We start from the raw sequence: 24,790 nt of genomic DNA, 5'->3' as shown, positions 1-24,790 counted from the left end.
CTGAAAATCAACAAGGCATTGCTCCCTTAATTCTAAAGCATGCTCACCTTGTAACCAGCCAATCCTAGAAGGATAAGGATATCTTACTCTTCTCAAACCAAGTTTCTAAACCATCTCCTTAACAACAAGGTTATCAATACTACCACCATCCACAATCACCTTGCAGACTTTACCACCAGACTCACAAAAAGTCTTGAACAAATTAGTCCTCTGAGAAGATTCCATTGTTCTCTGACCAATCAACACTTGCCAAGCTAGTAAATTCTCTCCTTGCTCAGGTTGGTTGTCTTGGATTTCAACCTCATTCACAACAGCGACTCTTTTGCACCAGCCTTAGGACATTCAGAAACTCTATGCCCTACTTCTCCACATTTTTAACAAGCATGCTTAAACTCACCTCTACCTATCCTTCCCTTTTGATCAATAGGTTTTGGTTCATCTTCATCACTCGGTTTAGCTTTTGCCGAGCTATCCTACTTCTCCTTCCCTCTAGAATTACCTTGACTTTTTCTTTTCAATTTATCTTCTGACTTCAAGGCATATTGATAAGCATCCTCAACCGAAACAATCTTCAACATGCCAACCTCATCTTAGATATTGAATCTCAAACCATTAATGTACCGAGCTACCTTCTCCTTTAACAATTCTCTATTCCAAGACTGAATAGACAATTTATGGAACTCCTAAATATAATCTTTCACAATCATATCTCTCTGTTTCAAATTTTGCATCCTCTTGAACAACTCATTTTCATAATCAGTAGGAATGAACTTAGCTTTCAACTTAGTTACCATCAACCTCCATCTAGTGATCTTCATTTCACCTTCCTCCTCTCTGTTTCTTTGCAATTCTTTCCACCAAAGAGCAACATGTCCTTTCAACTTAGTTTGTGTCAACCTTACTCTGAGTGAATCTTCAATATCCTCAAGCTCAAAGTAGTCTTCCAATTAACCAATCCAATCAATCAAGTCTTCAAGAGTCAAAGTACTTGAGAAATCAGAAACCTCCATCTTATGCTTCAACTTCAACTCAAATCCAGGTCTAGCAAATTGACCAACCCTAATTTCAATAGGTCTCTCCACACGATCAATTATGTCCTCACCACTTGATCCAAGAACTTCAAAATCTTTAGCAACTTCCTTATAACCATCTTTAGTACCCACATGCCGAGGTACACCACCTATAACACTCACAATTTCAGCAATCATGTCACCCTTCATCAATGCTATCTCAGATCTAAATTCTAGTTTAATCTTCTCTGAGATCCTTTCCTCTGCAACATCACTAAGATCATCAATTGCCCTAGGGTCCAATCTTCTTGGAGGCACCTTCCAAGACCCTCTGCAAGCCCAAAGCAATAAATCCAAAAATCTAGAAGATTAATTAGCTCCACAAGATCAACCTTCTCTTCCAGCCTTCACCCGAGTCCTAGTGCAAACTACCTCAACTTTGGCGCTCAGTCTACACACTCAGGAACAACTGAGCTCTAATACCACCTGATGCGGCGAGAATCCAAGGGTACCCCTACTGGAGGTAATCTGAATCCCTGCAAATAACCACATAGTGGAAACACAAGAATAATGCCAAATTTGATACCAAATCACAACAATTTATTAAAAAATATAACTATTTACATGCAATATGCCTAACTGTAAGGCCCTTTGGGTTAGGGCCAAATACAATAGCAATTACATAACATTTATGATCCTCTGCAAGCCCAAAGCAATAAATCCAAAATTCTAGAAGATTAATCAGCTCCACAAGATCAACCTTCTCTTCCAGCCTTCACTCGAGTCCTGGTGCAAACTACCTCAACTTTGGCGCTCGGTCTACACACTCAGGAACAACTGAGCTCTGATACCACCTGATGCGGCGAGAATCCAAGGGTACCCCTACTAGAGGTAATCTGAATCCCTGCAAATAACCACATAGTGGAAACACAAGAATAATGCCAAATTTGATACCAAATCACAACAATTTATTAAAAAATATAACTGTTTACATGCAATATGCCTAATTGTAAGGCCCTTTGGGTTAGGGCCAAATACAATAGAAATTACAAAACATTTATGCAAGATCCTACAAGATCCAACTCACAATTCTATTCCTAGCTAGTCCAAATCCACACTTTGGTAGAAAACCCCAAGAAATTTTCAACTTGTGCTCGCAAGCCCACCAAGCAATCTCCTGGTTTACCAAGCCTCAACTACTAGCTCTTCAAAGTTTGCACCTACACTTCATCCTCTTTTCCAAGCTGGATTACTCTCTAATCTCCTCCTTAAGACTCCACAAAAACCCCTTATACCCAACTAAGCCACCAATCAGCCTAGCCCATTACAAATTAAAATAAACCCTTACATTAAATGTTTACATAAGCCACAAGTCTACTACAACACAAATTAAATACCCATACATAATTAAATGCCAAAAATTGGCTCACAGACAAGTCGGCCACCACAAGAACCAAGACCAAACCGAATGTTAGAGAAAACCATATCGAGTGTCAGCAATCCACTAGACATAACTGAGTTCCTTCACTGACCGAACTGCTCGGGCAACACTACTATCGAGCTCCCAGTATCTGTTGAGTGCCTCAAGCATCACTGAACATCTTCATTAACCAAGTCACTCGGTTACTAAAACAACCAAACCAACTCAATATTGACTGAGTCACCCTTCATTCTTTGACTGAGTCCTCCAACTCCAAGGTCAAACCACACCAACATGCATGATCGCTAGCCAACCAAGGATGCTCCTGCATCAATTTAGGAAGATTTGGGTTGTTAATGCAAAAATGGAGCAATGTTATTTAAATATCAAGGCCCTAGTGATGAGTCATCTTTGTTAATTTATGGAGAAAATAACACCTAGATTCTATGGATACTCCTATTTGCCTAGAATTAACAATAAATATAGTGGCATTTTCTAGGAGAGGTGACAAACAATCACTTCCTAAGAATGCTCTCAGTATGACATCCCCTCAATCTGTATGCAATGAAGGAATATATAAGGCAAGAATGTTTATGGACTTACCATAGGTACCACATAAACACTTATATGATGACCATGTTCTTGGCTTTGGCACTTACTAGAGGTATTCCAAAGAGAAAAGCCTAGAACCTCTATTAGTGCATGTTGAAGCGTAAGTATTTGGGGGAGATCGATGTGGTGCTTGATAATGTGGATGCCCACAATATGGTCCCCATGATACAACAATACTATTTGGGTCGCAAGATGAGTTTTGAAGGGAACAATAGGAAGTTCCCCCTCATTTTTACAATGGAGTTGGACTAATTGGTGAGAGGTTTGGGGGCTATGGACAAGCATGTCCTCTTTTTGTGAAAGGAGGTAGAAGCTCACCCTCCACCTTTTGTGGAGTGGTTTAAGGACTATAGATAGGAGGCAACATTCTAGGGTCTAGAGGGGGAAGAATTGGAGCTAATAGATTTGTACTTCTTTTTGTTGCCCAAACATGGGGATAATTGACATACTTTTGACGATCGATATGTTGAGGAAATTGCTAAACGAGAAGCCCACAAAGAGTGCAAAGCGACTATTGAATTATTCCTCATCCAACACATGCAAGGAAACTCAAGGCCAGAAGTAGTCTTTCACTCCGAATGTAGGGGTTTTCAGTTCGCATGAGCATTGCAAGGTCCATAGTAGGAAGTGTGGGAGGCATGCATAGTGTTTGGGGTATTGGTGCTCTCTTGTTCTTTTTGAGATAGTTGTTTTAAGGTTATGGTGGTTTTTTGTTTTCCTATTAATATGCATTGTGAAGGTAGCATAGAAATATAATGTTGATAGTTGGGTATGTATAATTCAGTCGACAAGTAACGTCTAGTTGGAGAAACGGTTCCTTTCTGTATGGGCTCTTTTTCTATTGGCTGAATAATACTCACTTTGATGATTTAGGTAGGGTGTTTTTCAATGGCTTACATTCTTAACAAAAATTTGATGTAGACATCTTTTTGATATTTAATACTAAGGGAGGTGGCCCTCTCCTGCTATCTACTTATTAAAAAAAAAAAAACTTCAAACCCTCGATTTAAAATTTGCCAATAAATTAAACTTTAAAACCTTAGATGAAAACTAAGGAAACCCAAATACTAATTGCCGAAATTGCTTCGATTCTGCCCAACTTTAGGGGATGGAGCTTGACAACAATACTTAATCAAAGTATTTACTCCTCATGATAACATTAACATTGCCCAAAACCACTGTTTCATTTGTGTTTATCAGACATTATAAAATCTCATTAAAGTAAAAACCTAGTCCACCATCTTAACAAGTAAAATATTCAAAATATTAATTTTCTCATAGCTATGACACCTTAGAATGATGCTCTTTTTTTTAAAAAAAATCACAAGTACGAATGGATTAAGCACCACCAATGAATTCAAATGTAAAAGGTTGTTGCCAAAAGTTCATCTTAATATCTCCAGAAATCATTAATTTATACTTTGGATCCCAAGTAATCAAATTGGATTACTCTCTTAATTAGAAAAACCTCGCAGGCTATGATACCATTGAAATATCCCACTCAGATATTTAACCCAATAATAACACTCAAAAATTTCAGAAATTTAAATAGATAAACTTATGCAACACATTTAAGAATAACCAGTAATTAAACCAACAAATACTTAGATAAACAGCCTTAGAAATGTTATTGCATTGTAATAACAAGCGATACAATAACATAATATTGTCCAATCTTAAAAACAACAGTACGGTCAGATTGAAATACTAGAAAAGGAATCTACAATGCACTGCAAACTCCATTGCATATTCACCACGGAGATGAACTATGTTTGCATCCAATTTGCCATGAAGCTTGAAAGTTTTTGTCCTCAGGTTTTAAAAATGAAAGTTAAAAGCTTCTCCAAGGGAAAATTGAAATCCAAACAAACCAAATAAGTCTCAATTCCTTCTTTTGATGCATCAAGTTGTGACTCTTCAGCTTCATCCGTCTTTTGTCTTCTTTCTCATTTGTCACTTGTTTTTCCCTTATTCAATATTAAATTGACTTTTAATGGTTTGCATTCAGCTCCCAATTAAGTCATTTTTAATGTTTTATTTATTTGGCTTGCAATTTGCCACATGTCCCAAAAAGGGAACATTACAGATCGAGTGCTTGACACAAACTTGTTGAGTTTTCTTGAAAAACTCATTGTTTAAGTCAGAATTACTCACCAATGAGAAAAAATTGGCATGTTTCTATTTACTTTGCCAGTAATCGACAAGTATGCCAACTATGGTTATCAACATATTATTAGAGTAAATAATTAATTTATTAATTATTTATTCTATTACTTAAGCTTACTTAGGTAAATGCATTTATTTAATATTTTGCATTTAATGCATGTAGTAGTTAGTTGTTGACAACACGAGAGTTTGTTCCCTTCTAGCATGTTCCACCTTTTGTGGATATATGTTGAGTTGTTATCCTTATCTTCTACCACCTTCCAGCTTGTTCTACAAGCTTCCATGAGGTCTTTATAAGCGACCTCTCACTTTTTGTATTTTCATCACAATATCATTATCACATCATCACATATCTCATTTGTGCATATTGTAAATACATTTTCATTGTGTTTGCATATTCATCTCTCATGTCCGTTTAGGTTTTTACCCTTGCTCCATGCTCTTCCTCTTCTTGGCTTCTCTTTGACAGGTTCTCGCATGCAGGTGATCATGGGCATCTTCGGAGTGCTTTCCTCAACTCCAACACATATGATAAAAAAACCTTCAAATTTTTTTTTAAAATGTCAAAATATAAAAACCAAACAAAAAATTCAAATTGGCCCTACAACAACTAGAGTTTCGTTCCAAGAAGCCACTATAGTATTTACGCTCTCTCTAATCAGACTTTGAATCCAAAGGACCACAAGGAAACATCACTAAGATTGCTATAAAAAGAGATTTAAAAATGTTTATTTTTCCCTTGGTAATAAGGTTATTCGAAGATTTAGTCGTTTGTGGTCTAGCCTTCGAAATCTGCATAAGTGGATATCTGAATCCTGGATGCCCTTAATTGGAAAATGAATTAGATATGTATCCTTCTACATATCTTTCTCAGTGTGTGTAAAAAAGACTACTTGTCATGATAGCAAAATTTGTTGATGCTTAAATCATGGTATCTGCATTTTAACTCGTCTATTGAATCCTTCTTTGTCATGCTAAGCTAGTTCCATTTGGTTAAGTCTTCCCTTCCACTTCTGGTTCAAATCTTGCTTCCCAGCTATACAAAATAGTATTGGCAACTTTATGACTGGATTTAAAAAATCAGCAGATTTTAGTTACACCACCTTGGCTTTAATCTTGGCGGAATTAGATATTTCCCAAAGATCTTTTGACGCGAACAATTTTAGATGGTCAAGGAAGGAAACAAACCTTAAACTATGAAGGCTTATCATTCCAAGACAGGAGATGTCATAAAATTGTACATAATGCATTAGACTGCAAAAATATTACAGAGCAACCGAAGAGAAGCCTCATGATGGAATGATGTTTCTCATTAACATTACATTGTTGACAGTATTTCCAGAAGGATGGCTACCTCACCAAACAATGGGGAAGGGAATAACAATGATTTTCAGAAATCTGCTTTCCTTTTAAGCTCAGCTGGATCAAAAGCCTCCTTAACAGGTTGCTTCTGCATCATTGGATACTTCAAAAGGTAGTAATTAATCAATTCAAGGGACCCTTCAAGATTTAGCCAAGTACCCAAAGGCCAATCAATCAATTTTGACACCTCCTCATCTTTCACCGAGAGGATCTACTGGCTGGTGGGGGTGGTGGTTACGAGTGGCAGATAATGTAGAAATATAAAAAGAACATCTACAAATGTGAAGAGTAATGTAACAAAATGCAACTGCAGTCCCACTCCTATCCACGCGTTAAAACATTAACATAAGTAATTTCAGAAGTTATTGTGACTGTCTGTTTAATGGAATTCTTTGGTTTATTCTAATGTAATGTACTCCTACTTTTGGGTTCATCTCTGTATTTTGCTAAGATTTCCTTGATGATTTGATTTGTTTGGACTTTTGAAGCAATCATAACCTTAAAAATTCAGATTATGTAATATTTTTTATTAATATAGCTGGAGAAATCCCTGTGGTTGCAATTTACTGATCAAATATATAAATAAATATAACAGCTTGTTTATTTTTATCCTCATTCTCTGATCAACCCACTTGACACCATGTACTTCTGGAGTTATCTATATGATGAACTCTAGTCTCTCATCCTAATACATCATTCTTAATATCCTGCACAGTTTTCTTCCAAAGATGTTTTCTTATTAATGAAGTCTTATTTTCAACACCTAATCAATTTAGCTGCAATTTGACTTAGTTAATGGATTGGACCATATGAATTTCTAGAGCTGATGGAAACAAGCCACACATTTTTTTCATTGAAAAAGATACTAAACTAGCCATTATTAACCTTAAAGAAATGCACTTGGAAACCCTGGCATTTCCAACTGAAGTTGAAACAAAAGCAGTCCATAGTATACATAGTGGCACCATGTATTAAATTACAGAAAACTAATTATTACTTTCCCAGAGCAAACGTGCTAGAGATATTGAAGCCTGCAGTCTACAGTATTAAGGAATGCTATGTGACAGCTCTCTTTTCATAAAATACAGACAGACCCATTGAACACGGTGTACATTGTCTACAGCAATTACCTCAACATTTTACAAGCATAATGGTGACATATCTTCCAGCATTAGAAGACCCACACAAATTTGAAAGAGTAAATAGTTTGAAGCATATGGTTTCTTAGGCACAAATACAAAAACCATAATGAATGGATCATTTATCTGGCTTTGCTAGAGATACATCATTATCCACAACATGCAAAGAATAATAAATATTTAAAATACAAATTGAATGATCTAAATAAATATCTTATTTATACATCATTGAAAGATTTGTTGAAATACAGCTTCAGCACTTCCGTCATACTGCGCAAGCAGCTGGATTGCATCAGATCTGGGCAAGGCTAAGAATTCCTGCAAAACAAAATTCTTATCAAAAGATATGCTTCCATCATAGCCTTAAAGCATTGGGAACTATCATATACAGGGTCACACACACATGTAAAATCAGATACATATAATTTCCAAAGAGATCCTTTTATCGTCTTAAACCTTCAATTGTTTCCAAGAAAGTCATCATTATCAAACAAAGTTGTATGGTCATGGCCACAAACATCGCTATGGTACAATTCAGATAAGGTTGCTTTTAAAGATTACATAATATGGTTTCTAAAACAGACATAAGTACATAAAACATAAATAGACACGCACACTAGGAGATGCATCTCTAGACCCCTGCGACGCATCCCAAGGACTGGGACAAGTCTCCCACCTTCGAGACGTCTCTAGAGACTGCTGGGATGCCATGGTGCTAAGGCTACGATGTCTACCAAGCCTCAAGTGTCCCACAAGCTTTTCTCATGTCTGCCGGCACTAAACTAGATCAAAATGTTTGTTTCAGCTTTTAAAGTTTTCAAATCTTGATTTATCTAATTTCAGATCTGTAAGTTTTCTCCATTCAACATTCCTTCATCAGATTCAGAGTCTCCAAGACAAGGTCAACTTTTTTGGACAATTTTGACTTTTGTCAAATAGTCCTTTGGATCGAGGATTTTTACAGCCAGAAGTTTCACGTGTAGTGTCAGATCCAGAACCATTTATGATTCCAACAACTCTATGACAGTCAAATTTAGTTCTAAAGTTTATTTGTTCCCTCCTAGCTTGAATGTGAGTTCATTCTTTCCATTTTCCTCCAGCACTTACTTTTATGCATTAGATCTGATATCATATCTTGCCAATTGTCTTTTCCTTACCATAATGTCATTCCTTTTACATATCATAATCACCCTTTATCAACAAGGAATACCCAACCCCACCTTTCACCTAGATCTTGCACTAGCAACCCTTTATCCTTCTTGGATTGTGCCAATCAAATTTGTTTAAGGGTGGGTTTGTATTCCAATGCACAATGTGATTTGATGAATGATTTAAATCCTAGCATTGCTCACCACTTTCTTTCATAGAGTCTTGTAGGCTACCTGGGACAGAAAAGGGGCATAAAGGCTACCTAGCAATCGCACCTTAGTGTGCGATAGGTACACTGTAGAGATATGGAAGGTCAACTAATTACTTGTCCTTTTATGTGTCTCTTGCTCTCATCCTCTATATATCTCGTCTCTCTATCAATCTATCTCTATTTCTCTATCTATTTCTCTCCAATCCCATCACTCTATCTTTGTCTATATTCCTATCCTTCTCTCTACCCTCCATTTCCCTCTTCTTCTCAATCTCCATCTCCATACCTCTCTCTATCTCCTTACTCTTTATCTCTTTTGCCCTTCCCTCTACACCTCACACTATTTGTATACATATCTCTCCCTATCTCTTTCCCCCCTCTCTCTCCATATCCCTCTTTCTCTTCCCATCTCCCTCCATTTCTATTTCATTATCTATCCTCTCTGCCTCTATATATCCCCCCCTCTTCATTTTACAATGTCCCTTCATTTATCATTGATATCTCTCAATCAATCTAGGCTTTTGTTCCAAAGATAACATCAATTGCCAAATAGACTCCTAATTGACCTCATGAACCACCCAAATATATGAAATAAGTAGACCTCAACTTTTCCTTGCTAACCTTCCTAGTGGCTAAATAAATGCCTTTTTGAATGTTAATTGAGTATGTATCCTTTTGTCAATCTCTCCCTCTCAGCCTCTTTATAACTCATTATCTCTTTATCAATCTATCTCACAATCTATATCTCTTTATATTTCTCTTCTTATCCATCTCTCCCTCTTTATGCATCCCTTCTATATCGCTAAATTTCTTTCTATGTTTACCTCTCAATCTATCTCTATCTCTCTATCCATTTTATTCCATCCTCTCATTCTATAATCATCTAGACAAATATATTTCTCTCTATCCATCCATCTCTCCCCATTACCCCTTTCCTATACCCCTCTCTCTCTCTCTCTCTCTCACACACACACACACACACACACACATCCTCCTCCTCCCCATGTGATTGTTACAAATTTTAATAACCAATTATACAAATAATATATTCACAATATGTTTGAATAAATTTTAACTTAAATTTGATAATGATCAATTTGAAATTGACTCCTATTTATGTTCTTTATTATTTTTATCTAGAACTTCAATTTAAAATTGTAATAATGCAGTAAAAGAAAATAATGTAAAAGAAATAGACACAATATTTTTGAAATACATTTTATTTAAAATATTATTAATACAAAAGTCATTATTTTACAATAACAATAACAAGAGTTAAAAATAATCTTACCATTCAAAAGATTAAATATAAATTATCTAAATAAAACTACCTAACAATATATATTTTTATGATTATCTATTTCAAAATGCTCTTCAAATATTAAAGTGAAACCAACATATTATAATAACAAAAAATAATCATATAATAAATAACGAGTCTGCTCTAAATCTTCTCCAAATCTCCCCTTTCAAGTCACAAAATCTTCGTGGACAAAAATGACAAAATGCGGTGGGAGGTGGCCCATCAAATTGATGTGTAGCTAGATAGACATTTACAAATCTATTATCGAAACCTCCCAAATTAAGTAGCATATGCATTATTCCCCATTGATGGAAAAGACCTTGTGCTCTCATTCTTTTATAGACATTGCTTCCAATGAGGTGTTAGCTTCTATCAATGCTTCTTGGGTCACACAATTATCTATATCCCCACCTACTCGCAAACAAAGTAAACTGACTTTGGATCCGGATCAAATGAATTAGCAATGCACCAGAATTAGAGGCTCAAGGCAATCTTCTCAAGCAACTATAGGCAACTATAGTGAACTTGCATCTATAACATAAAAGACTGGCACTAGAGCTTCATGAGGTGCTATTGTCTCTTTAACGTGTGACCCCAATTTTCCCCATCACCCAAATAAAACATTCCAGGAATTCCAATGTATCTTAATTAAGATGCAAGGGGAAAATCAATTGTGAACCGTTGAAGATGAGATTTGCTGGTTAGCTAAATCTAGTACACAGGAACAAATTCACGAGGAGATTAGAAGAATAGTTAAAAAAATACAAAACTTACATCACGGGGAGTAGAAGCGTGGGTTAATCTCTAACTAGAAAATCTCCACAACACATCATATGAGGCGAAATATCCTCATTTGGCTTTCCAGTAAGTGCCATAATCAACTACTTCAAACAATAGGAAAAAGAATTAACAATGGCCATGGCCTGAATAGTCGAGCAATATACTAAAACAACGAAGCATCATTCTAAGTATGTGTTGCATTGTCAAGAGAAAGAAAATGTTCTTTCATTATTTAATTTAAATTTGTAATATTTCTTTTTTATCAATACAATACTTTGATTTTTCATATGACTAGTAATATTTTACACTAATCTAAATTATGTATTTTATAAATTGGCAAGAGTTTACAACACAATGATAAATTGTGAGCTTCTTATCTAATAGGTATAATAATAATTAATCTTGACTTGGGCCTTTTACATATCAAAATAAAAACTATATATTTTATACATAAAAATAATAATAAAAACATTAAATAGATTTGTAAATCAAACCATTATAATGATATAATTGCATACAATACAGTATAATAGAACCATTAAAATTACTATTAATCAATCTCATTAAAACTATCTTAAATTAATATCAAACCACCTTAAACAACTATCACCCACCTAACTTTTGAATTCCATGTTAATAATCTCATCCTCCCTTAATTATAAGAAGAGATCTCTGAAACAAATATCGATTAAAAAAACTCTTCACATTTGCATAAGTCAATAAAATAAAAACATCTAAATATTGAATTCGCAAAATATAGCATCGCATCACTCCAATCTAATTATTTTCTATATAACATCTTTAGTATGAAGACATTACATTAGAAAAGGACTATCTCAAACATCCAAAGATGCCCAAATTAAAGATAAAAATGCCCATGAGAAAAAACTTGTGCCCTTGATGCTTTCATGACTGCCAAGCACAAAAAGGTCTTGTAGGCCTACATTGATTTGACATTGAGAATTCTGAGAGCAACTAACTCAACCTGAGCCCACGGGATTTGAACAGAGTCTAGATTTGATCTCCATTGTCAATGCCATTGATAGCTCTCGAACATTGCAAACGCCCCAAATCCACAACGAGCTCCACACATCTGTCAAGATAGTAGACTCACATCACTAGTGATCTGCAACGACCATCAACAAAGCCCAAAGAGATCGCCAGATTCAACATTAGCTATGGAGCCATTGTCGAGTACGAGCCATTCCGATCTAAGACACAAAATTCTGATTTGAGCAATATCCCTTGCCATTGCACACAAAGTTTTGTTCTAACAACGACAAAAACACTAGCTACTGATAAATTATTCCCCAACTAAATGATAAGCCCGTTGAAATTGTAAATGCGAAGTTTTTGACGTGTATAAATTATGTTCTCTTAACTATCAAAATGATTATTTTTAAAACAACGTAGAAGTAAATGTCAACCTAGAACAGTAAAAAGGTAAATAGTTAATGTCAACCAAGAATAGTGAAAACGTGGATAGCAATCTACTTTCCAAATTGTCTCAATGGCAGTCATTTGATTTCCACAATTTTCCATTGCCAGATGTAACTTTTAGCTCCTCCCATTCAAATAAGAAAATGTCTTTGGCGTAATTAGCCTAGGCAATTTTGGTTGCACTTCACTCCAAGGTGATTTGAGGTAGTTTCAACAGACTCTATATAGTAAGTCATTCAGACATGACTAGACATCCAGTGGCAATGACACATCGATGGTAACTATTCAAAATTAACAAGAAGTTTTATTTATCATTAATATGATTTATTGTGCATTAATATAGTTATTTAAAAAAAATTAATTTGTTTATTTAACTTTATTAATGCATTGTCTATAACATAGTTCAAAATGTCGTTATTGACAACTTATTACCGAGGGCAAAACAAAATATCAAAAAATATTAGAGATAAGTTGGAAACTTATATGAGGGAAATATCAAGAATTTAAAAAAAATGCTTAAATTTAATTAGAAATGCATTTTATATTTGCAATATTCAATAAATGAGTAAACAAACCAAACAAGATGATCTAGATATCTATAAATGCAAATTGGGTACAAAATTGCATCCTTGTGTGGATTGTAGATGACTAGTAGCCATAGTCTGATCGTCTCAACTTTGAAGCAAACTAAAAATAGCAAATTGTCATTGTCTTTGTAAAACTACATGTAAATACAACTACAATATCAAAATACTCTACTTCTTCCTCTTCCCCTTCCCAACAACTCCAATAAAACTAGGGTGTCTAGCCCTAGAAGTTCGTTACGGTTGTGGATGTGCCTCCTCTCTCTGCACAACTAGTTGTGACTTGACCTCCATCCTAGATATAGATGGTGCTAACATTGGCAATGACTTCTTATTTGTATCCTCCTCACTCTCGGTGCCCTCATCCTCCTCTTAAATGGAACTTAATCCAACTACAAATCCACCCTCCTCCATAGCCTGCCTCTTCAATTCATAGATATCATCCTCTGTGAAAAATGGAGGTTGCTCCTATGATATCCAATCACATTAAGGATCTATGTCATCCAAATCATGTGAACTAGTTGGTGCTAACTCTACCTTTCTTATGCACAACTTACGATTATTTTACACAAAGACAAGGTCATTGAGATGTTTTTGTGCTAGCTTGTTCCTCTTCTTTGTGTGAACAACCTCAAACAAGCTCCAATTATGCTCACAATTGGGGGAGCTATAAGTTTCGCATAAGATTTGAAGGGCGAGTCTTGTCACTTTTGGGACATTTCCACAGCAATTTCTCCAACAAGCATCTGTAGGATAAATATTAAAATGTTAGAAAGTAAGGTGAACACATATTTTAGCAATCTAGTTTTTATATACTTATGCATGTGAAAGACTCCAAAAATCCAAATACTGTACTCAAGGTTTTAAGTGTTTCTTCCTCTCTTTGCTAAGTTTGAAGAGAATAGTTTGCCAATTGCATTATGGTATACTTTCATCTCAACCACAATGAAGTCTCTCACCTCAACCTCAGGTAGTGTCCTTTGCATGCATTCAATGAAACCCTCTATGACCTCTCCATTATGATCCTCGTAGAATGGAGAGAAGCGAAAATGAGGGTTAAGGAAGTACCTTGCCGAATGAATGGGTCGGCAAATCTGATTATTCTACCTATCAATAATTTCCTATATATGGTCAAATTTGAAGTTGTCCTTGTAGCAATTTTTGATAGCCTCTTTGGCCCTATCCATGACCTCATAAAGATACCCCATTGGGGTTTGATCCCCATCTACTGAGTAGAGAACTCTAACCAAGGGCTTCGTCACCTACAATTGAAAAGTAGAAAAAGATTATCATTTTATTAGAGACTAGAGTTACAAATTAATAATGTAAGATTTGATTCTTGAATATGAAAAACATAAATATTCAACTTTTGAGGTTTCCAAGTTGACCTTCCTAATTTTTGTAGCAGCTAGTACAACTTAGCTGTCAAAGATGATGGATGCAACACTCTCTCCATTAGGCTTCTTTGAATAATTTGAGTCCAGTCATGCTTGACTCACAGACATTTGCTTCAAAGGGGTTAAAGAAGTAATAACACTTTGCAACATTAAGAAAATTGTTGCAAACCTTGTGACTAAAGGTCTAACCAACTCCTTCCCTTGGGTGTCTTCTATGGTAATTGTAGATATATTTTCATTACATTTCTTGCATCCTCTACAACCGGTCTCACTCAACCCAATTTTTCTCTGTCCTCCAAAAGAAGGTTAAGGACATGTGCTATACAAGGAGACCAAAAAAGTGTGCTATCCTAATGACCTCCCGACGCATCTACCTGCGACGGGACTACTCTTCTCTCATGCCTGCATCTGGTTATCTCTTTTTAGTATCTATTTACCTCTCCTCCGCGCCCGAGCCCGTGCCTACTCATCCTTTCAATCTTCTACAATGGCGTCTATGATCTGTGTGTGGATGAGTGTGTTTGTGTTGTTTGCTGGTGCTCTCTGTATTATTCTTTTTGTTGCGATTTTTGGTGCTTGCGTTGGTCATTGGTTAGGTTGCTTGTTGTTGCTCAAGGGTTACTGGTCTTCGAGATACCTTTCATTAGTTTGACGGTAGTCACAAGTCCTTCCTTTTGTTTATTTGTGCATTGCGTTTGTTGCTTTTGCATTCTGTTGGGTCTGTTACTGTTTGCAGATTGATGGTAGTTGCTTAGCATTTATTGCTTCTCTCCTGCTGCCAGTTCTATTATTGTTTGCGGATTACTCGCGGAAGCTGCTTGGCATGTGACTATTTTGTTTGTGGAACTTGTCTCTCCTTATAGCCACGGGTTTGTGTGTTGCTTCCTACGACCGTGGGTCTATTGTTGCTTCTCTAAGGATTGATGTTGTTTCTCTTGTTGTTTTCTAATCCTGTTTGCTACTTCTTAGCAATGTCTGACATTGGGGATTCATACTCTTTACAAGCCCAACAACCTTTGACCTATCAAAGGCTTTGTGACAATATTTCTAAGCTGGAAATGAATAATCAACAACTCAAAGAGCAAATTATCTCTTTGAATGATACTATCTCAAAACTCAAGACAACCACTAGATCCAACTCGTCTCTGATCAAGCATTTTTCTGATACTTTTACCTCCGAGACTACATGTTTAGAATCTAATATCCATTCCATCAAAAAGGAACAATCTATTATCGCAGCAAAGCATTCTTCTTTAATCACTGAAACCAAATAGAAAGTTAAATTGTGAGCTTCCCTCTGCAATAACACAGTTTCTATGCCTTTAGCTAATCCTGACAAGATTGTTCAAGGGAAAATTGATGATGAGAGGGTGAGGTGGATTTGATAGCTCAATCTATAGGTCCATGGACTCCCTCCTATATCTGATCCTCTCTCAGCTAGATGCTCTTTCGTTTGTGATCAGCTTGGTATATCTGACATCACATTGGATAAATGTCGGGTTGGTCATCGTGACATTTTGTTTATCCGATTTCTCACGCTTACAGATAGGCTCTGTGCTCTTAGAGCTAAGAGGAAATTGTTCTCTCTTCTAAGATTTTTCTTGATGAAGATCTCACAAAGGCTTCGGTTGCAGAGGTGAAACACACTCGCGGTATTGTGGCTGAGCCTAGACAGGCTGGTAAATGGGCAGTTATTAGAAATCTCAAAGCATTTATTCAAGACTCCCCCCCAGTGGTTGGGAAGCGAGACTGGCCCCCAAGACCAAATGATGGTCTCGCCAACAGTCGGACAAGAGGGAGACCCCCACTTGCTCCCTTCTTGTTAACTGTTGGAATGGCAATGGCTAGTAATGGCTCTTTATGGTCATTACCTAGTCTTTTATATGATGTTGTGGGGTACGCCGATATTCTCATCATTACCGAGACTCACAAGAGTCCTATCAGGCCTCTTCCGGGTTTTACAGGTTATTAGTGATTATCTATTTGTAGAGAGGAGGTTCATGCTTCCAGTGGGGTTCGTAGTTCTGGGGGTGTGGCCTATTTGATTAGAGATGATATTTTCAAATGTACTTCTATTATTCACTCTAATCCGTTTGTCAAATTTTTGTGGGTCTGCATTGATCATAAGTGTCACTGTCAGAGAGATTTCTTTATTGTTGTTTGTTATTCTCCATCAGCGTCCTCCCATTATGCTATCCATGCTTCCAAGGGTAGAAACCCTTATGTTGATCTTAGTAAGTGTTTCTCAAACTGTTGCTTTGGGAGACATCATGATTCTCGGTGATTTCAATGCGAGGACCAGAGAATTCCAGACTCTGCTTTATGACTGTAGCTCTAATTCCATGTGCTCCACTGAAATTGATCTGGCTACTTTAGGGCTTCAATGTACTTCTAATGATGCTCTTGCGTCCGATTTCTTGTTATGGTCACCATCTTCTACAACTTTTTGAGTCTACTGGGCTTGTGATCTTGAACGGTCTTTCATGCTTTCTTGGGTCTAAGCTTTTCACTTTTTGGCCTCATTGTGGCGGTGCTAGCATTGTTGATTATGCCCTCACCTTTTCCTCCTTTATCCCCTTCATCCACAACTTCACCATCTTACGCCTTCCTCTTGCAGACCATGCTCTCCTTAGTATTCGTACTCCCATTTCTCCTCTTGTTCTGCCTCCCCTTTGGTCACCTCGTCTTTCTCTTGCTGTTGTTCATTCCCCCATCCACTTCTGCTTTCTCGACGGTGGTAGTGATCTCTTCTCCTTCCATCTTTTGAGGCTCCTCACTCCTGACCGTTTCATTCATTCTTGTGAAACCTCCTCCATGTTCGACTTGCTTGCAATGACCATTCGGAAGTCTACCATCCTTTCCATTCCTCATCGTCCTTCACTTCCCCATGGTAGCAAACGCCGTAATACATGCCTTATGAACCAATGGTTCAATGTAGATTACAAAGTTTTCCATTGCTCAGTGCGTTCTGTTTTTGAGACTCACTCCCCTAACTATGTTCGCCTTAGGTTGTCTTACCTTCATTTTCTTCGCTATAAGAAACGATCCTTTACCACTTCCTAGTCCAAATCCCTTTTCTCCACGCTAATCCGCAACCCCCAACTTTTTCGGCACATCCTTTTTCCTCATTGTTCCCTTCTGTCTTCCATCCTTGACTTTTCCTCCCTTACCTCTCATACTATGGCTCTTTATGACATTCCTGGGAAGCCTTCTATCCACCTCACCCCGCCTCCTCTCTACCACATGTTCACCCCCTCTTTCATCTATGAGGCCATTAGATCCATGAGATGCAGTAGAGCAATGAATGAAGAGGGGTTTCAAGCAAAACTTTTTAAGTTTGGTGCCTTGGTTCTGGGCCCCTATATTTCTTCTCTTTTCAACAAAGTGTTTTGCATCCGTTTCCCAACTTCTTGGTCCAGGCATTTGATTTACCTTATTCACAAATCTAGTCCTGTCTCAGATCTTGAGAATTATAGAACCATTATGATTGGGCACACATTTGCCAAACTTTATGCCACAACTCTCAATGCTATGTTATCTAGTGAGCTTGACAGGAAAGGGTGTAGAGAGAGAGGTCAGGCTGGTTTCCGAGCAAACTATCAGACCATGGATCAAATTTTCACATTACAGGCTATTATTGAGGAGGCTAGACATAGATCAGCAAAATTTTATTGTTGCTTTGTTGATTTTTGTAAGGCTTTGATCTTGTTCCTCGGGTGGCTCTTTTTGAGAGGCTTCAGGCGATTGGGATTTCTGAGATGTTACTTACTGCTACTATGAGATTATATGAGACCATGGTTGGTAGATTTAGGACCCCTGAGGGATTCTCAATTCCGATCCATAGTAGCATTGGGGTTAAATAGGGATGTCCTCTCTCCCCTACTTTGCTTTATATATTGATGAGCTTGAGGAATTCCTTTTGAAGTCATCGCTCTCAGGTGACGGTTGTTACTTACAACAAGTTTTGATCTCCATTCTTTTTGCAGATGATGTGGTTCTTCTTGCTTCTTCTCCAAAGAGTTTACAAAGGCTTCTTGATGACTTGGCTTCCTTCTATGATCAATTGCAGCTTATGGTTAACCTGGGTAAAACTCAGGTTATGATCTTTAATTGCTTGAAGACTTCTCATCTTTACTTCTTTTTTCAGGGATAGGAGATTGAGATCACTTCATTGTATATGCATCTGGGGGTGAAGTTTTCAGGACCTCGCTTCAGTATGAGATCAACAATTCAGTCCAAAGTTAATAAGGGTATGGGTTCTCTTGCTATGCTTGAAAAACAATGTTTCAGACACCACTTTTAGGATACTTTGTCCGAGTTATCCCTCTTGGACTCCCTTGTTCGGCCGACAGTTCTTTATGACTCTATGGTTTGGGGTCTGTCTCTCCTTGGTTTTGACTGGGCCTCAATCGAATGGGTTCAGACTTTGCTCTTACGACGCATCCTTAGATGCCATAGGTTCACTCCTCATAGTATCATTCTTGCTAAGTTTGGTGTTCATCCCTTCAGTCTTATGGCCATTTTTTATTTGGTTTGGTTCCTTCATCGTTTGTGTTGTTTTGTGGATTCGGCTAGTGATCGTGATACATACTCCTACTTGGCTTATTGTTCTTCTGTTGCTATTGCGAGTTCTGATGCTTGTTCTCGTGCCCATTGTTGGTATGCACAAGCATCTTCCCTACTGAGATCGATTGGGATTGATATTGACCACCATCCTCCTTACCAATTCTCGCTAAATGCCCCTGCTCATCTTCTCCCCTCATGAGAGGAGTTAAATGAGCATGTCAGACTTGATATTTATAGACAATACATTATCACTACCTAGATTATCCTGCCTACTGGGTTGCATCCAAGGATGACCTTCTATGCGGAGCACTTTTTGGAGATATGTGATGGGATTATTGTTTGTCCTAGTTATCTATCTTGACGGTGGTTTCATGCCCTACATATCTCCCTAGGATCCTTCAGAGTTGGTCTCACCGTCTTCGGGCTCAAGCTGACCATCATATTGTTAGTGGGGAGCGGATCTGTAATTTATGTACTTCAGCTGAGGTCGAGACAGAGACTCACTTTATCTTTCGTTGCCCTATCTATTATGAGATCAGAGGGAGATTTTACTGTCTATCTGAGATTGTTCTTCTCTTTTAGACTTCTTCAATTATTGTGCCCGTGATTGCACTTTACAGTCACTTCTTCCTCACCGACATACTTCAACTTAGCTCATTACTACTTTTTTCACACCCTTATCTCCTTTACATAGTGTGAAAAGACCGTCTAGTTCTAGTTCTTTTGGTCATTCCAGGTCTGTTAGACCCTGTACAGGGTTCTTACATCAACGACACTCCTCTATGAGCTCGCAAAGACAAATTAGAGCTCCTATCCACTCGTAGTCGTATCCTTTTGTGACTGATTTCTTTTTGGCAAGAAAGGACTCCTAGTCTTTGTCTTGGCCCCTCTCTCTACATCTCGTTTTGTCTCTCTTCTTCTTAGTTGTATGCTTTCCTTGGACATCGTTTGATGTTCCTGTTGTTTTCAACTTTATGTTTGTAACCTTCTAGCCCCATAGACCTTTTGATCTTTTGTTGGACATTAATACTATTATCTTATCTTATCTTGGAGGATCCTACCTGCTACCACATATGTCACTACATTGTTAGTTATGACTTGCACCAAATTATCAACCCCACCCCAATCACAACTTTCAATTGTCTTTACCTTGTTTGATGCATCCAAGGATTTCGTAATAAACACTTAATCCTTGAAACAAACCAAAACATTGACGATACAGTTGCTTCCATCCATTCATCCATCTAAAAGTATGGTGCAACCAAATTGTCTCCATTGTAATATTTGGTCATCTACCACATGTTTGCCCTTATAAACATCTTGGAGCAACCTACAAGCACAAACTATAATTAACGTTAAGTACACATTTTTGATTAAAAAAGCTTACATCCAACATAATAAGTAAATTGTAAAATTGTAAAACATTTAAAAATTAGAATAAGTGAACTAACCTCTCACTCAAGTTTGCAAGTATAGGCACCTTGGAGCTCTTTCCTGCCACAATAATTCCCATCATAAAAATTAGCAAATAGGGACTTGCTACAACATTGAAGGGGATGTTGAAACACCAGAAATCAACATATTGAATGTCGACTTGCTGATGCACATCATTGTTCCACTTAGTACCCTTCAATGGTGGTTGTGCTCCAAGTGTGTTTTTTTTGCACAAATGAACTATCTATACAAGATGTGTGGCACAAATGGTAGTGGTCTACTAGAACCAAAGAAGTAGTGGCTGAAGGGATGGTATATTTGCGGATCTATGAGCCATGAAGAGAGCCCACTATGTCCTCAAGTGTTTCTACTTCAAGGCTAATTGGGGAACTTGGTCACAACCCACATTATTTCATTATGATCATTGTTAAAAAGGAGATAGTTGGATATCCGATACTTTGAGATTCAACAACAACTACCTTCATGGCTCATTTCACCCCTCCCCATTGTAACTTTTTCTTTTCTTGGGTAGTGAGCAAGTCATTAATCTATCTCTTTATTTCCTTTGTGGTGAACTCACAAACCCTTATATCACATTTAATGCATATTACAATATTACATTCTAGTCCTTCAAAGGTATATCTCCAAGCCTTGTCTCTAGCCCCTTTAGGATGTGTGCCTAGATATCTTGATAGACATGCGTCTATTGAGGCATTGGCAGACCCTACATCTGATCTAGTTGTGGAGTTATCCCTATTTGCCATTTTAATGAAAAATCAGCCAATACATACAAATTGAAGGCACAAAATTAGAAATTTAATAAAGAAATTTAGAAACAACTAAAATTAGTTTACAACATTAACTAAGTTTAAACATAGCTGAAACTTGAGAGAAAAAAACAAAATGAGTATTAGGTTTTGAAATTTTCAAGAAAATATGAGATTATTGAGAAAACTATGAAAACATTTGCAAAAATTGCTAAAAATGGTGTTAGACCTTAATCATTATGCTCTAAAATGAGTACATTGAAAATGGTATTATAGAGTTTGTATAAACTTAGATGCAACTAAGACAAGAAAAAATGATTTAAAGACAAAAAGAAAAAAAGAATTTGAAAACAATAAAAAATGATTTAAAGAAAAAAAGAAAAAAAGAATTTGAAAACTTACTTTTGAATCTGAATTGGCTTGAAAAATCTATTTGAATTTGCTTCATATTGCTCTACAATGTTGCAAATCACATTCTTTCTCCTCTAAGATCTCTCTCTTCAGTGCAAACTTGTTTATACAACAAAAAATTATGTATTGACCTTCTTTAGACCATCATTGTTTTCTAGCTCATCATGATAATTTAGCAATTTATCTATGATATTTTGACAAGTTATGTATAATAAGTTTTGAATTTATCTGCTATATTCCTGCGAGAAAGCAACACAATTTCTCGGCACGTATAACTTCTCACAATAAGTGAATTTATCACAAAGATATCTACAATATTTTAAAGTATGCTCTATAGTTTGTAAGAAATATTTAAATTACAGTCCCATTTATTTTATAGAACATGGGAGGCATAAAATAAGAGTTATTGGGGACTTCATGAAGAAAAATCATATTTTTTTTATCGATAATAAAAGTATTATATATATAATTTAATATCCAAAAAGATTGCATAGATTGTAATGCCCATTATAGGCTATGCCACAAGACAACCACCGAACCAGCACATCCAGCTCTCTTGACACAAAAAGGGATTACAAGACATCAAAATGATTACCAGATCCAAAAATGTGATCACATTAAACAAGCCCAAAAAACCCCTAAAACTAGAATTGGTTGGAACAACAAGACCAATTGTCACTTGAACCAATTGGCAGCCTCCTCGCGGGTGAAGTTAAGGAAGTCACAACCCATAGCATCCTTAGTCCCACTACCAATGAGCAACACCAGCCCTTCTAGCTGTAGCACTAGCAACCTTAGTATGTTCTGACAATAAGGAGAGGTCTACCACCATCATCACACCACTAGTAGATGAACAAGAAGCACCACTTCACAAACCACCAGCAAAGCTTCGCTTAGCTAACACACCACTACCCACACCCACAACACCACCCCTACTCGAAAAAGCCCCGCAACCCCTATTACCATCCAACTTGCCTCACTTCAACGGAAGTTGTCTACCAATCAATGGGCACCCTTCCTCATTCACCGCAGTAGAGAATTTGACTGTCGTTGATTTCTTCCTCTTCACTACCCTTTCCCCAGCAAGAGCACGTGCATGTGCCTGGGATCATAGTGAAAACCCCAATTTAAACCAACCTAGATGAGCAATCAACAGGTGGACCTTACCGTGTGCATTGAAGGACCATACTGGCAAAGTCTACAACTCATACAAACCTCCACCAATCAGCCTCCATGGATGCTCCTCCATATTTATACCGAACCCCAACTAGGCCCTATTCACAACAATTTCCAAGCCCACACCCCACTTTGACAAAACACAAGCTCATGCCATGCTCAACACCTCTGACATGAAGTTAGTAACCATCAAGGCAAGCACCAAAAACTAAAGAGGAAATGTCAATGTTTGATCTCGGTCTCCAATCAAATGCCATATAATTTTCCCCAAACAACAGCTTCAGAGCATCCCAGTACAACTCATCGTTGAACTTGAAAACATTCTGCAACTATTTCATTGAGATTAGTCCTTCAAATGATGGAATCGAGCCTGTCATGTTCAAAGAGAAATTCGCTTCCATCTTTGATTCCTTCCTTATGCTCAACACCCAACTCACACTATGACTGATCTAAAAGTGTAGTAAAGTTTAAAACCCACCATTGAAGCCTCGAGAAGTAATGTATTCCAATGATCATAATGGTAAGCGATTTCCCAAATGACTTACACATGCCAAAGGCATGGATTCAAATTGTTATCAGTCACTCCCGCCTACATTTGATTATGGGATGAAAATCTAGTGGTATTTAGAACCATGGCAGGTTTAGATCACACGAGGAAATATCCCTATAATCTTCAAAAAGTACCAAGTTGGCCTTGCTCCAATTTTTGATAGTTTGTTTGCTACCTCATTGGCCTTCCTCAAGATGTGTAATTCTAAAATCCTCAATTTCTTCCAATAAACACCAAATCTGTCTAATATGCTTATTCAAGTACCAGGCCTCCATCTCACCTTTCACAATTCCCCTTAGGACCAATTGGGAATCCCCCTCTAGATGAATTTTGCATGCCCCAAGCTTTTGACCTAATAAGCTCACTTTTATTGCTACCAAGCATTCTATCTAATTGTTCGTGCCATCAGCAACTCATTTTGCTATCATTTCAAATGCTACCATCGTCACCTTTAGCAATTGCTCCTATACCCAAAATTCTTGGGTTGCTTTTTGACGCTCCATCAAAATTGATTTTAATCCATCCAGCTTCCAGCGGCTACCACTAAACCACTTCTCTGGCACTATCACAAGGATTAACCCTCGAGGGCCCATTAACAAGCCTGAACTTAACTAGAGGCCATCCCCACAAAATCTGCACGTCTTTCAAATTGAAAGCAATTTTCCCAAGATTTACTCTCGAAGCTGCATTGGATATCAGTTTTGAAATTACTCTCTCCAACCTGGCTAAGAATCTGGGCACTTTTTCGGCTTTGTCTTGAAATACTCTTATGTTCCTTTTGTTGGGTGGATATTTTTGCAATTGACAGTTTATGTTCAAATTTAGTCACAAAATAGGATGACCAGCCACATCATGTGAGATAGTCTCTCCTACCTTGAAGGGAAGGCTCCCTTTTCTCACTGTTCCTTGGATCAACTCAAGGTAAGCAAGAAGTAAGAGGTATTTTGAAGGGTGTTACTAATATTGTTTCCTCTTGTTTCAGGAAATAATCCACTTACTCGCACAGCGAGTAATGGGCAAGAAGAACCCCTAAACTACACCTCTATCTAGGATTTGGATACAATGATACCGATAAACCAACACTAACTCAAAGGCTGATTGAAAGCGTACAGGGTTGGATTCTAAATCCAGTTGTTCTATACTATAAAAGTAAATCACTACTATTGGGTTGCAAAGAATTCCAAAAGTAGATGATTTCTATGCTATAATCCTTTAAGTTATTTCAGTTCAAAAATATGAAAGTAACTTCAACTTAACAAAGTACATGAATATCATGAAGTAATATAACCTACAGTCAAAGTTTCTAGTATCAT

The 24,790-nt window shown here is 37.2% G+C and overlaps 1 protein-coding gene across 5 annotated transcripts in view; it reads right to left on the bottom strand.

The window, feature by feature from the left end:
• Positions 1–7,616: 7,616 nt before the first annotated feature.
• LOC149557154 (Ran-binding protein in the microtubule-organising centre protein) overlaps positions 7,617–24,790 on the bottom strand; it is a 213,311-nt gene continuing 196,137 nt past the window's right edge. For 4 of the 5 annotated variants that reach the window (XR_016364849.1, XR_016364848.1, XM_089831868.1 and 1 more), the window contains one exon: positions 7,617–8,027. Coding sequence is in view for 3 of the 5 variants with exons in the window: in XM_089831868.1 (XP_089687994.1) it covers positions 7,935–8,027 (93 nt within the window). In the remaining 2 variants the exon portion in view is untranslated. Of the gene's footprint in view, positions 8,028–11,919; positions 12,364–24,790 lie in introns of those variants that run through there. The other variant, XM_089831869.1, reaches the window with a different exon arrangement.

The sequence above is a fragment of the Cupressus sempervirens genome, chromosome 5 (assembly GCF_028749045.1).
Source record: "Cupressus sempervirens isolate cs-2001-9-10 chromosome 5, ASM2874904v1, whole genome shotgun sequence".
Classification (NCBI taxonomy): domain Eukaryota; kingdom Viridiplantae; phylum Streptophyta; class Pinopsida; order Cupressales; family Cupressaceae; genus Cupressus; species Cupressus sempervirens.
Note: the sequence above shows the minus strand (reverse complement) of the source record. Positions and strands in the feature narration are given on the sequence as shown.